The sequence below is a fragment of the Cynara cardunculus genome (genome assembly GCF_001531365.2).
Source record: "Cynara cardunculus var. scolymus isolate 2C chromosome LG 3, CcrdV1, whole genome shotgun sequence".
Lineage (NCBI taxonomy): Eukaryota > Viridiplantae > Streptophyta > Magnoliopsida > Asterales > Asteraceae > Cynara > Cynara cardunculus.
The window spans coordinates 13985997-14001435 of NC_037530.1; the positions used below are offsets into that span (position 1 = coordinate 13985997).

Sequence of the window (15439 nt, forward strand, 5' to 3'; positions counted from 1 at the left end):
TTAGTACTCCCAATCGACCCTTGAGGTCTGGTCTTGAAATATACAAGTACATGGAGTGAAATTTACTACACATCTCGAGTCCTTTGTGATCTTGCTAATAAATAACAAGTTGCATGACAACTTTGGATCATGAAGAGCTGCTTTTAGATATATATTGGGACTCAACGTCCACAACCATAGAAGAGGAATCATCCATAATTCTAATTTCATCGATTTGTACTCTTAGTTTGGTACCGAAAAGATGACCCCAAACCACATCAAGATCTTGGTTTAACCCAGCGAGAAAGTCACAGATTTGCTCTTTTGCCAGCATTGGTTGTGTAAACCGTTGCATATACAGGATCTTTCCAGTTACAGGATTCAACATGATCTATATCTTGCCACAACTTAATCAGGGCATTCAAATACTGTATGAGTATGACATCCAATTTTTCTTTCCCCATAATTCAAGCACGAAGCTCATGTATCTGAGATGTATCCGTGAAATATGAGTGGAAATTTTGAATGTCCCACAATTGAAATTACTGATCATTGGTTTTGGTTTAAAAAGGCTCCCATCCAGATAGCCAATCTTACCTTTTCTGAGTGACAATTTTCATCGATCTTGACCATTGCAGGAAATTCTTTCCTTTAATCTGTGAGTTGTTTTGGAGAGATGATGGATTAGACGATGAAACAGCAGTATGAACAATATTAGGGTTTGGATTGGTGATCGAAGTCTCCAAATCAAGGACCCTGCTTATTCAGAAGAAGCCATCATTCTACAACAATTTATTTTCCAGCTTTGATACCATAAAATCCGGTAAACATGAGGAAGGAATAGAACAAGAGTACTTCTGAAGATTATAAGGCTTGTATATTATACATACTGCTCATAGGAAATATATCTATATATGTATATGTGTATATATAGGGAAAAGTTCAAAGGAAAACCTAGGAACAAACTATTTCATGTACTATTCATGATGAACAACCCTAAGTAATCATGAATATCATGCAAGTTTTATCATGAATGTAATGTTTTTTTTACTGTGGATAATTTTCATCATGAATATCTTTCACAATATTCATAAAGAATGCAACATGAATAATTAGTTCCCGGGTTCTCAAAATTTTTACAAAGTCCTTAAAACTAGGAACCTACCATCAAATTAAATCTAACAAAATTTCCTATGTGTAGCAGAATATAATCGATAGCTATCTAAATAAAGCTAATTATCAAATAAAGGAAATAAATAATTGGCCAGTTAAGATATTACAATTGGGCTTATACTTTCTTGGAGTTACTGGAAGAAATATCATGATAAAAAGTGAAACTATAGTTGATACAGCTGGCTTTACATGTAGATTGGTAATTCGTATGTGCTTTCTGCCTATAGTTAGATATTTGGAAGCTGATGTCGTCCAGTGATAGCTTAAAGAGATAACATGCTAATTAATATGTTGTTTAATATAACATGAAAAAGAAAATTATTCAAGTACCCTCTCCTCTGCACCTTTTGTGCTTTTAGTTGTTAAGCTACTGTTTATTTTGCATCTCCTTTTTCATTTTTGTTGCAGGGTTGCTTGCAGTCATCACATCTCTTTGCCAACAACACATCTAGTACAGGCACTGTAGTTCACTTCGAGCTTGATGCTTTGAATTTGCAAGTGGCTGATGAATATCAAGAATGTTTGAAACCAAGCTTCTTCATTGTGGAAACAAATACGGTTGCAGTTCTCCATATAGCAAAGGTTATCCTGGATTTTGGCAAAAAGGACACAGATTCAGTTCAACAAGATGTTTCCAACTTAAAATCAGTACTCTCTGTTGATGTAACTAGCATCGGTTTGTGCTTGACATCCAAGCGTGTGCAATGCTTATTATCTACTGCTTTGTTGTTCAAGACGTTACTGAAAAGTCCATCTCCGTCTGTTAAAACATCCGCTCAAAGTCAGGCAGCGCCTCCAAAAAAATCATCAGGTAAAGGGATCCAATTAATTAAATTTAATCTTGAACGGTTTTCAGTAAATCTATGTGGTGATGCAAGTCTGGATAATGAAGTTGTTGACGATCCGAAACGTGTGAATTACGGATCGCAAGGTGGTCGTGTTCTTATTACCGTCTTACAGGATGGTACTCCACGTATTGCAAAAGTAGCATCGACAGCTTCAGATGAGTACAAGACGGTAAAGTACTCCATAGGGCTTGAGATTATTCGTTTGTGTTTGGCTTTGAATAAAGAGAAACAGTCGACTCAGGTGGAGCTTGACAGGGTAAGATCGCTATATCAGGAAATTATGGAAGATGAGAGTTGTGGCACAAAAGTGGCATTATTTGACATGCAGAAAGCAAAGTTTTTAAAGCAAACCAGTAGCCTTAAAGAGGTATCTGTTTGCTCTCTTTTCAGTGCCACTACTATTACAGCCAGATGGGAGCCTGATGTTCATTTAGCACTAATTGAACTAGTGTTACGGCTTAAGCTAATCATGCACAATCATAAGCTTCAGGAACGAGAGGAGGTAAAATCTAGTAGTAAAGATAATGAAGTTAAGAAAGAACCCTCTGGGGATGCAATACTGTCAGAAAAGAATCAAAAGAAGAAAGAATCTCTTTTTGCCGTTGATGTGGAGATGCTTACTGTAACTGCCGAAGCTGGAGATGGTGTTGAGACCATGATTCAGGTTCAGTCGATTTTTTCTGAAAATGCCCGCATAGGTGTACTTCTTGAGGGACTAATGCTTAGTTTCAATGCAACAAGAGTGTTCAAAAGTGGTAGGATGCAACTTTCCCGCATTCCAAATGCTTCTGATCCAGCTGTTAAATGGGATTATGTGATTCAAGGCCTTGATATACATATTTGCTTGCCATTTAGATTACAGTTGCGTGCTCTTGATGATTCTATCGAGGAAATGTTGCGAGCTTTAAAGCTTGTTGCTGCTGCTAAAAAGAAAATAATATTTCCATGCAAAAAGGAGAGTGAGAGTGAGAGTGGCAGTGGCAGTGCAAGCGCAAAACCTAAAAAACCCAGCTCTTCAAAACTTGGTCGTGTGAAGTTGTTTATACGTAAGTTAACTGCTGAAATTGAGGAGGAACCATTACAGGGCTGGCTTGATGAACACTATTACCTAAGGAAGAATGTTGCTCATGAAATGGCAGTTAGATTGAACTTTCTTGATGAGCTTCTTTCCAAAGGGAGCCAATCTTCTGCAGCTGCTAATGCTGATGATCCTAATAATGAAGGGAAGTCCCAAGTTGATGCTCAAGACAAAACATGTGTGCATGATGCATCATCTGTTGACAAAATGAAAGAGGAACTCTATAAAAATTCATTTCGCACTTATTACGAAGCATGTCAGGCTCGTGTGATATCAGAAGGATCAGGTGCCTGCCAGGAAGGATTCGAGTCCGGGTTCAAGTTTAGCACATCAAGAACCTCACTTTTCTCCATTACTGGCACCATGCTTGATATAACCTTGACGGCAATTGAAGGTGGTGAGGCAGGAATGATACAAGTTGTACAGAAACTTGATCCGGTTGCTCGAGAATGTAACATTCCATTTGCTCGCGTTTATGGATCTAACCTTAGTTTGCAGGCAGGATCTCTTGTTGTTCAGCTGAGAGACTATACATATCCAATTCTTGCTGCAACTTCTGGTAAATGTGAAGGTCGCCTCGTGCTAGCTCAACAGGTCAAATAATCGTTGCCTAATACTTTTGCTACAGTATTCAGCATTTTCTTTTCTTTTCTTTTCTTTTGCATTTTGAACGTGTAGACACTAAGCCCTCTCTCTCCGATCACCAACACACAAGCACAAGCATCTTTGTGTGCATATCATATCACAGGTGAGAAATGCTTTTAGAAAAGGTAACAACTGCTTTTAGAAAAGGTAACAACCAGCATATCTCTTTATACATATAACAGTGCTATGATATAACAAAATGATGTTCTTAAGCAGCCAACTATATTATGCTGTTTATTGTTGGCCTACTTTCCACACTAGTGATGCTTTCATGCTGTTGTAGAAAAAGAGAGAATTTAATTCGTATTTCTCATAATTCACAAGTGCCACTAATGGACTATTTATATGAGGTGTTCCAAAATAAAAACCAGACTACGTAAGACATGGCAATCTAACATAATATCTACAAGATAACTTATAGGAAAGAGAATATTAACAAGATTCCTAGTGTTGACTGACCGTTAGTCAAGGAGAAGAATGCTTCCCACCCTCAAGGATAAAGTCTTGTGTGTTTGACACCCCTCAAGCTGGTGAAGAGGTATATCCATTCCCATCTTGGTAATGATTCCTTGCTATCTACCACTAATAAATCCCTTTGTAGAAAAATTTGCTAGTTGTGGTGAAGGAATATATGATGTGGTAACCAACCAATGGCAGAAAAATTCACTCCAAATTTCCATTCACAAATAAATGGCAAAATTTATCTTAAGTGGTCTCAATCTATTTGAAAATCCGATGGTTACAACGTGATTAATCAATTTAATAGGTCCGACTATTGGAAAACCATTCATATTCATGCTCAGAACTCATAATGTCTAGGAAGCCATTTGGGGAACATATCCAAGTTTGGTTGTTTGAACTGACACCCGAATATGGAAGATGCAGCAAGGTATACATGAAGTGACAGCCTATTACAGTAGATGATGGTTGTCTGGCAGGAGTTAGACATCTTCAAAAAAAATGGGAAATCCTAATGATAGCACTTTGTACAAAAATGAGATAGAAGGTCGCATTTGTTTTCTTGGATGGTTTGAATGCAGAACTTGATGAAGTTAGAGTACAGATTTTAGGACGAAAACCTTTGCCAACTATGTGCAAAGTGTTTCTAGAAGTGCATAGATGACAAGTGATGATGACATTTGGAGAAAAAACCAAATTGTGGGATCTGGTCTTGCCATTAGACGTAGGAGACAAAGGCTTGGGTGTGACCATTGTTAAAAGCCATGACATACTCGTGAAACATGTTGGAAACTGAAAGGGTGGAAGAACTAAAGGTGGTGAAAACAAATCAGGGGGAGAGATCCATGTATTTCAAGTCGGTGGCCTTCACTGAAATAACCTCTCTATCCCTTAGGGTAACGGTAAGGTTGCGTACAGCTTGCCCGTGGGCTATCTCTACATAGGATTTACTGGGTCCATTCGGTTTGGCTTGGCAATTGAGATTCACAACTGCAATCATTTACAGAACCTTTTTCCAGAAGGAACAAATTGGAGCATTTATACAAAATGTTTTAACCTCAAACCGTAGGAAAATCTAATTCATCGTGCTCTTTAGCCCATCTTTTCACTCCAATCATTGCGTATTGCAAGTCTAACGGGTCTGGGTGTTAGATTCAAGAGCCACTGATCATGAGCGGAAGCTCATAATTATACACCCTGTGTAGGAAATCAAAAAGTAAAAATTATTGATGGTTCCTTTGCTGTTCTTGCTTGGAATAGAACAATGCCTATTTCTCCTTTAAATCTTAAAGATGTTTTGCATGTTCTAACCTTCCATACCTTGCCTATTTCTCCTTGATCATAGTTGTTGGGTTAATATCTGGTTTTCTCATTGTGAATTTCAGGATTTAACCTCACAGAAGATGATTGGGGATGCTAAATAGGATGGTGGACTCTACCTCTTTAATTAAGGATCAACCTTTGGAAGGCAAGATCAAAAACTTGTTTCAATTCTACTTGTTTTCGATTACTAAGGAAATTTTGTTATGGCATTATCACATCCAAGTTTTCAATATTTAAATTTTTTTCTTTCCCAAGCTATTCATGGAAAAGTGTCACTCAGTTTTCCAATCTGAAACTTGTGAATTTGCAAAGCTTTATCGAGCTATCTTTCCATCTCAACCATTTAAAAAGTCGAGACCATTTACCATGATTCATAGTGATGTTCGGGATCCTTCAAGGGTGATATTAATAACATGTTGGTTCATTACATTTCTTGACGATCATCCTAGAATCACTAGGGTATTCTGTATAAAAGAAAATCTACCGTGTTCCAAAATATTTATAACATTATTCAAACACAATTTTAGATTCAAACTAAAAAAATCAATGCGATAACGGGAAAAAAAATTCTAACCTGGTGTTAAGGGATTTTTTTGTTGAAAAAAGGTACTATCCACCAAAGTTCGTGTCCTTATACACATAAGTTTTGAAACTAAGGTGCCGAAATATCTTTTGGGGGAAGCAGTTTTAGCAGTTTCTTATTTATTAAATTGATCACCTTCAAAATTTTGGGTTATACAGATTTTTACTTTTTACAGAGTATTCTCCAAAATTTTGGCTTATAGCGGATATCTATTTCGAAGCATGGCTTTTGTTCATAATCATGGTTCAAAAAAATCAAATTTTGATCCAAAAACATATAAATGTATTTTTGTAGGCTATCCTAATAAGTAGAGGGGTTACAAATGTTCTAATCAAGTTTTGAAAAAGGTGTTTGTGTCTATGGATATCACCAAGTTTGAAGGAATCCCATATTACAACTCCCAACTTCAGGAGCTGAGAACAATACTAGTGAAGCTGGTCTGTTAGATGGTTTTGATTTATCAATCAAAATTTTCAAAGATGATTTTCTCTTTTTATAGAAAATGACAAAAAATCAAAATCGTTGGATTTTTATATTCAAAGGAGGAACATCTAGCACAAAAAAAGAGAGGGACCATTCCGTAGCATCACCAAGAATCTGGCAGAGATTATATCATGAGGTTGATGATAACTTCTCAAATATGCTGAAAATATTCTGAGGTGCTTTTGAGTCGTATCCTTCTAACCATCCTCATCTCCTCATTGCTATAAGGAAAGGTAGTAGATCATGTACAAAACATCCCTTGTCAAATTTTGTTATCTTATTAAGAAGGGTAGTATCCATTCCTAATAACATTCAGGAAATATTCCCTATTGGAAAGAAGCGACTTGGGAGAAAATGGATTTGCAAAAAAGTTGTTTGTTGCAAATGGGTAGTTACACTAAAGTACAACTTCGATGAGATCTTAGAAAGATGCAAAGCTCTCCTAGTAGCCAAAGGGTTTACTAAGAGCTATGTTGTGGACTACTTGAAGACTTCTTCACCGTTGGCGAAGTTGAATACAGTTCGGGTACTCTTATCTCTTGCTGCCAATCTCGACCGACCACTTGTCCAACTATATCTATATGTGAAAAATCCATAATAGAACGGAGACTCAAAGGAAGATGTATATATGGAGCAAACGCTGGGTTTTACTACAAAATTTGGAGGTAAAGTGGGTAAACTAAAAATCCCTTTACAGACTTGAACAATCCCCAAAAGCCTGGTTTGAAAGGTTCACAATTTTATCGTCTAGGTGGATGGCTTCATCATGAATATAGAAGAGATGGACAGATTGAAGAAGAGTTTGGCCGTAGAATTTGAAATTAAAGACTTGCGCCAACTAAGGAACTTTGTTTGAATGTAAGTGGCAAGATCAGAAAATATGATCGTGGTTTATCAACGAAATATATTCTTGGACTCTATAAAGAAACTGGAATGAGTGGTTGCAAGCCGTCAGAAACTCCAATAGAGGCTAATATGCTCAGCTTGTGGAAACAATAGATGGAACCCCGCGTTGATACAGGTTTGCAACAGCAGCTAGTTGGAAGGTTGATCTATTTATCTGTAACATCCCACAATTTCCATGTACAGATAATCCACATACACATTCTCATAAAACAAAATATAGTATTGCTTACAAAACACGTGCTAACAAAAACTTTCTTCAATACATTTATGAGCAACTAATTTCATCAATTCTAAATTTTCCCTTTGCCTTTATCTTGCGAGATATGATGACCTGCAAAACAGGTTAGTCCAATAACTGAGCGTTAGACCCAATAGGTCTAGTGAGTGTACACATTTCACACAAATAATATACTTTCCAAACCAACAGTTTAGAATCAAACTTGTACAGATATAAATATTTATCTCTTTTCTCTAGCGGTTACACCGCCATTTCATCTCTCTCTCGCGGTTACACTGCCATTTCATCTCTCTCGCGGGTACACCGCCATTTCATCTCTCTCGCGGTTACACCGCCATTACATCTCTCTCGCGGTTACACCGCCATTTCATCTCTCTCNCCATTTCATCTCTCTCGCGGTTACACCGCCATTACATCTCTCTCGCGGTTACACCGCCATTTCATCTCTCTCGCGGTTACCCCGCCATTTCATCTCTCTCACGGTTACACCGCCATTTCATCTCTCTCGCGGTTACACCGCCATTACATCTCTCTCGTAAGGGAATTTAATCAATATTTAGCCGGATATGGAAATCCGGACATCATTGTCCGGATATGCAATCCGGACAATCACTTAGAACCAAAAATTGGTAATCCGGACAATCGATTTTGAGCGATTTAGACATATCCGGACATCCCTTGGCCGATTTAAGGGAAATCCGGTTGATACTCAAGCGGTTTAAAGGGAATCCGATTGCTTCTTGGGCGGTTTACGACTTATACTGGTTAACCTTTGGGCGGTTTTAAGGTGATATCCGGTCAACACTCAACCGGTTTAGATGAAATCCGGTAGCCTCTTGGACGATTTAAAGCAAATCCGGACACCCCTTGTCCGGTTTAGTATGAAGTCCGCACAATAAATATATATGGGAGTAACAAGCCATATCTAAAAGCGATTAAATTGTTATACAAACAATTGATACTTCAAAACTTCTAACACTCACCTCAGAAACCGAATGTCCTAGCTTGAATTCTCTTCTTCTTTTTCTACCAATCCGAATGATTCACAAAGAAAACCTTCCAAATAAAGAGAGTGTAAAAAAATTTCCTTCTAATACCTCATTTACTATATATAGTAAATGGAAGCTGTGAGAGCTGGCATTCAGCCAACTCCCCTTCTCCCAACAAACTTATATTAAACTAAATTCCCTCACACACACACACTCCTTCATAAATATATATATATATATATATTATATATACATATTATTACATATGCATATACATATATATATATAATCCAAAAAATCTTAATTCAAAACTCGAAACCCGAATATTACATTATCACCTACATGTCTGATATTGCTTTTGCCATAAGCCAATGTATGCATTCCCCAAGAAAATAACACCTTAAAGTTGTATATAGAACTTTTCAGTATCTAAAAGGCACACTTGAAAAGAGACCTTTTTTCAAGAAAAAAGGGAAAGAGAGGGGATGAGGTGCATACAGATGCAGATTGGGTAGATTTGATAACTAATAAAAGTCCAACTCTAGGGGACTGCACGTTTCTTTGGGGCAACTTGGTTACTTGGAGAAGAAGCAAAGTGTACTTGCAAGAAGCAGAATTTAGATTAATGGACTCAGAGTATACGTGGAGTTCTTTGGCTAAAAAGAGATGGATCTTGCAAATGAGTCCAATGAAATTATACGGCGACAACAGAGCAGCTATCAACATCGATAGACACCTTATAAAGGAAATGGTTGAGGAGTGGATAATTTGCATTCAATTTGTACCTATGTCACAACAAATTGCAGATGCTCTTACTAAAGGCCTTCTAGGGAAACAATTTGAATTCATGTTAGCAAGTTGGTATGATAGATACCTTTGCACTGACTCGAAGGGGAGTGTCAAAATTAAGCACTTCTATTTAGAAGTTGTAACCAGCTGTATAGTAGCCAATTTGAATTATATGATCTGCGGAAATATGTCAATAAGTTTGGGAAGTAAATATTAAGGGAGAGATACGGTCATGGTAATTAGGGTTAGGAAAAAATATTCCCAGGAAAAATGGCCAAAACTCTGATCCCTTATTGAAGAAGAGAGAATTTCATGTATCTCTTTTTTGGAAAGATGGGAGAGAATAGTGTTTGTGTTTATCATAATTTACATGTGCCACAGATGGGTAATTTATAAAAGGTGTGTTGGTGAAAAAAATAGTAATCTCTTCAAAAACAACAATCTACTCATAAACTTTTGGTAAACAGAATATGTACAAGATAATTTGTAGAAAACATAGTCTTATCAAGTTTCCTAGTGTTGACAGACTACTAATCCAGGAGAAAATTGATGCAGTGCAGTTGCCCTCTAGAGTTTGAGCAAATGGTAATAAGATATAGCAAAGATCATTTGAGCTAATTAGTTAGGAAAACCGAATTAAGAGGATGGCCTCCGAAACTAATAGCATAAGCCGACAATCAGAAAGAAAGAGTTGACAGGAACTGGAAGATAGTAGTATATTTCTGGGTTTCTTATTACATCAGCCACACATATATGCATATATAGGCTCTATTCTCTCTCCATAACAAACTCTTCCCCCTTCTTGACCATATCAAGAATTAGGTGACGACAAAAGTACTTTAATATTCTTATGACTTACTGAGCTGTCAATTCTTCAGAAGAAGGGCCTGGACCTATATTTGTTTCTAAATGTAGCAGATAGTACCTTCTTCCAATAAAAATTGAGCCAGGGTTAGGTAGGCTATTGGTGGAAGCTGAGACTATATAGGCTATTGGTCCTATCCTTGCTGTTACTGCATAAGGACCAAAGAATTTTGCAGCAAGCTTCCGACAGGCCCTATTTTCCACCGATAGTTGTCTATATGGCTGAAGCTCAAGGTACGACCAATCTCCTGCAGTAAACTCTCTATTGGCCTAATGAACCATCCTGCTGTGCTCTCTTAAAGTTTCGTGTTGGAACTACAATTGTAGATTCCCATGCTGCCAAGCTTCTGTCAAGCATATCTTGCTTTCACCTGCCAAGTAAGGTAAATGCATGGGGTGGCTACATATGCACTACTTCAAAAGGGCTAAGCTTGGTTGCAATATGAAATGTTGTGTTGTACCAAAATTCAGCAAGAGAATCCTTTTGCCCAATCCATTGGCCTTTCAAAGCACCCACCCTTCCGGACACCTATCCAACACTTCCGACTGACCATCACTTTGAAGGTGACAAGCACCAGTCATATTCTATTTTGTTCCTTGGACAGCCAGCAGCTCCTTCAAACTCAAATACACAAGAGACATTGTCTCTATCTAAGACGATTGATCTAATGTTGTTTATATACATTATCAAGGAAGACCCTTGAGCTACTTGTATTACATTGTAAGGGGTGACAAGTGTCATGAAATGAGCATATATGCTTAATCTGCCAATAACCACCAGGATCACTTCTTTCTCTTGGGATTTAAGTAAACCGTTGATAAAATTCATAGACAAACTCTTCCCAAATAGCATCAGGAATAGGTAAGGGCTGAACATATCCTCGTGAACCTGCACAATCTGACTTGGACTTCTGGCTAAGTGAGCATTTCCTTGTGAATTCTGCAATATCCTTTCTCACTTTGATCCAATAAAACAGTTGGGTGATGTTTTGTGTGGTAGCAACCATCTCAGAATGCCCTCCCATCCACACTTCAAAACCCTCTTTGAGGTCCTTGCCCAAGACCAACTCGCCCTTCCTCCTCAGCTCATTATTTTTCCAACTGTAATGAGGATGAGAGGTAAGGTCTTTTCATAAATCATCTATTAAAACTTGCAAGAAATCATCAGCCTCCCAAGATTCTATGAAGAGCTCATAGAAATCAGAAGCTATGGTAGAAATTGCCATCTGTGACACTTCAGCATGAGAGGTTCTAAAGAGTGCATAAGCCACCTTATTGCCAACTACCTCTTTATAATAAATTTCTTAGTCATACCCAAGTATCATGGAAAGCAACTTTTTCTGGAAAGTAGTCGAAATTCTGCTCTCTAGTAAATGTGAACTCTGCTGGCCAGTCTTTAAAGCTGTGTCAGTGGCCTTGAAATACTGCCTTATCCTGTATAAAACATATATAGTAACCCCTCAACCTAGGAATCCTCAGAACCACTTGAATGTTTTTGGAGTCGGCCAGTCTTATATTGCTCTTATTTTCCCGGTTCAATGGCTACCCTGTCTTCCAAATCACATGTCTCATATTCTCAATTTGACTCACCTCAAACGCACATCTACTCAACTTTGCTACTAACTAGTTGTTTCTCTACGCCTCAAAGACATGTTGCTAATGCCATAAATGTTCATGCCATATGGGTATATACCGAAACATCACTAGGAAATAGCAACACATATGCAAGGTTGGAGTATATTTTCATGAGACTTTGAAAAGTGAAGGGTGACCCCTTTAAGCTAGAACCCCCCTTACCACCGCCTTATGGTGACATCTGATGATTACGGGCTCTAACTAGCTTATACAAGTGTGCACTCCGCACCTCCTAACCCGTATTGTAGATTAACTACCAACCCTTTCATTCTCTTGTGAATCCGATCACATAAAACGGGATGATGATTCACTAAAATCACCAACAACCTTGCTCAAACAGCTCATTTGCTAATTGATCTATTGCATCTTTACAAATATGAGGGTACCAATATGGTTTAAAATTCACTGGATTTGTGCCTTCATGGTATTTGATGGTCAAAACCCTTCTTGAATGGTGGCAGCTGCTTTGCTTCAGTAAATACATCCTCAGGGTTCGCAACATCTTTTGTACATCTGAGTCGTAAGGTGACTTAGTCAATGGCCTCTTTCCATGTAAGTTTCTCATTTTACCTGCTTTTCACAAAAACATGATGCCATTGAAGGGCTTCCCTTCAAGGTGGATGGCAGCTAATCTCACCTTGCTTCCTTCTGATCCAATTGAAAGAATTGCTCTTCCTTGTATAACCAAGACTTGTCTTCACCTCCAAATCAGGGAATTACACCTTGGTCAACCTTGAAGAATAAATTTGACCTCCTTCATTAACTTCTAAATTCTCAGTTCCCACCCTAACTCCAGTCCCATCTCTCCCATCTCTCTCACCCAAAAGGAATCAGAAATGAAGTTCCTAAAAGCTCAGCTTATGGATCTTGAAAGACAACACAAGCAAAAACGATTATCAACCCTGGTTGATGATCCATGGAGGTTACCTTCCACTGCCTATATTGGAACTGCATTTGATCCACAGCCACTTCCTTCGTCACCATTCATCCAGACATCTCCGTCAGTAATGTTATGGTCCTCTAAAAAAGAAGAAGGGACAAGCAAGCGCACTTTGTTTCCTGCCATATCTCAACAAACCCCAGAAAGATCCGAGATAGCCTCCTCTAGTGGAACAAAGGTACTCCCAGAAGACACATCTATGGTTGCCTCCTCAAGGCCACCTGGAGTTTGCTAATAGAGGAAATAAACCCTATTTCTTCTTTCTACAGTCTTTGACCCAAAAGAATACCCCTACGGCATCCACTGTTGTTGTTGCACCAATCATCTCTTACTCCATTAATGAAGAAGGTGATTTTGACCCAACAGAAGCATTCGAACACCTGTTCATGACAGAGCCAGAAACCGGGTATCATGTTGATTCAGAAGTAGAAGAAGGACCTAGTGACACTGGTTCAGAAACAAACACCCTAAAGACGGGCCAAAGCTCCAAAAGGTGATACTAATTAGCAGTTCACCTTTGATGACATTCCCCCATCAAGATGGAGGGACAGAAGCATTGAAATGCAAACATGGTGTAGTGCAGAACTCCAATACTATGATATTGACGTGTTAGTTAAAAGATTCATAACCAGGTGTCAAGGTCGCCTCAGAGATTGGTACTTGAGTCTTGGAGAGTATCGTCAACTACAAATCCAGCAATCTCAATCTCCCAAAGAACTCATACATAAAATCTATGTTGAGTTTATAGGCAATCCAATCGAGCACACTGCCCATGCAAGAGAAGAATTCTTGAAAAGGAAGTGGTGTTCATATTAGAAAAAAGATCTTAAAAGACATTATGATCGCATGTCAAAAGGATTTTATTGTCTAAATAGACCAGATGATGTGAATCTCAAACAAGTATTCTTAAACTCCTTCCCAGAAACTCTAGCAAATGAATTATTTAGATTCTTAGAGCTGAAAGGAATCACAGTTGCTCAAGCCTCAATAGGAGAACTTTACCAGCTGTTATTGAATGCACTCGCTAAGCTCTGCAATCAGAGAAACTTCTTATGAGATCTCGAGAAGACTAGCAAAACCCTTCGTACACCTTGTGATGACAAATATTTACGAATAAAATGCAAAGAGAATTCTTCTTGTGATTGTTCCCGCAAAAGGAAGATGTCCACTTCGGATGAAAGGAGAAAGCCATTCGTCTCACATAACGGTCGAAACAAAAGATGGAAATTCCTAAAACAGAAACCACAATGGGTTCAAAACACTGATAGGTGCTATATATGCAAAAAAAAAAAGGGCACTTTGCAAGAAATTGTACAGACAAGAGAAAATCCCAAGCGCTAATTCAGACACTCAACCAAATTGAGCCGGTCGACATCTCAGACCTGGAATCTCTCTATTCTCTTGATGTCGAACTTAATGACCAGTCATTATGTTCAATTGCCTATTCAGACTCTTCAGATGAAGAGTCCGAAACTGAGCTTTCAGAGTACCATCCCGACATCGAAGTTTTCATGATAAAACCTCTCCCTATTTTTCAGGAAAACCTCTTCCTCTCCCACACATTTGAAACTTTGTCCCGCATGTATTACCCGTACAAAAATCACAGCCAGTTCCTTTAGCCAAAGTCCACCTTCTCACCACAACATATGCCAAGCTTATCTCGATTGTCGCCTTTTTGATACTGGGTCTTCTGTTTCAATATTAAATCCTAATATCTTACTCAGCAGCTACTGGAGGCCACATCACCAGCACTTCCTTGCAGCCAATGGTGATACTTGTCATCGACAAAATTAGTATCCCGGTATACATCCGGCTTTTTCCTAAATGTGTGGTTAAACACAAATTATTAGGATCCACTTCGCATGGCAAGGACTTCTGATTGGTTTCGACATACTCCATACACTATCAGGATTGAAGTATGCAGAACAGGGTCTACGCTACAAGAGTTTCCTAAATCCATGGAGCTCTATTCCACGACTCTATATGGCATCAGGCATCACTATGGGTAGACTCAAACACCAGATTATTCAAACTTCTTGCGCCTCCAATCATACATAATTTTTGAAGAAAAATGGATCTCCATTATGGTTAAATCCTTCGTTCTTTATTACGCTCCCATTCAAACAAAACGAAGATGTTAACCCCACAAGAGCAAGCCATCCAGGCATGAATCCAGATCACTTCCAGCTTGCAACTCAAAAGTGTTCAGAACTGATAAGTCAGGATCTCATATAGTCAACCACATCACCATGGGCATGTGAGGCATTCTACGTTAACAAGAGGAGTGAACAAGCTCGTGGCAAGCTTAGGCTAGTCATAAATTATCAACCCCTCAACTAATTTTTGGCTGATGACAAGTTCCCTCTACCACAGAAGAAGTCATTGTTCCAGTCTCTCGTAGATGCAAAGGTTTTGTCAAAATTTGATCTCAAAGCTGGTTTTGGCAATTAGGGTTGTCCTGATGATAGACCAAAAACTGCCTTCTGCATCCCAGACCATCACTACCA

At 38.4% G+C, this 15439-nt stretch overlaps 1 protein-coding gene across 1 annotated transcript in view; it reads left to right on the top strand.

The window, feature by feature from the left end:
• Positions 1–15439, top strand: part of LOC112508981 (protein SABRE-like) — a 41266-nt gene that overhangs the window by 16311 nt on the left and 9516 nt on the right. The window contains exon 7 of the mRNA XM_025113851.1: positions 1561–3672. Coding sequence (XP_024969619.1) covers positions 1561–3672 — 2112 coding nt within the window. The remainder of the gene's footprint in view (positions 1–1560; positions 3673–15439) is intronic.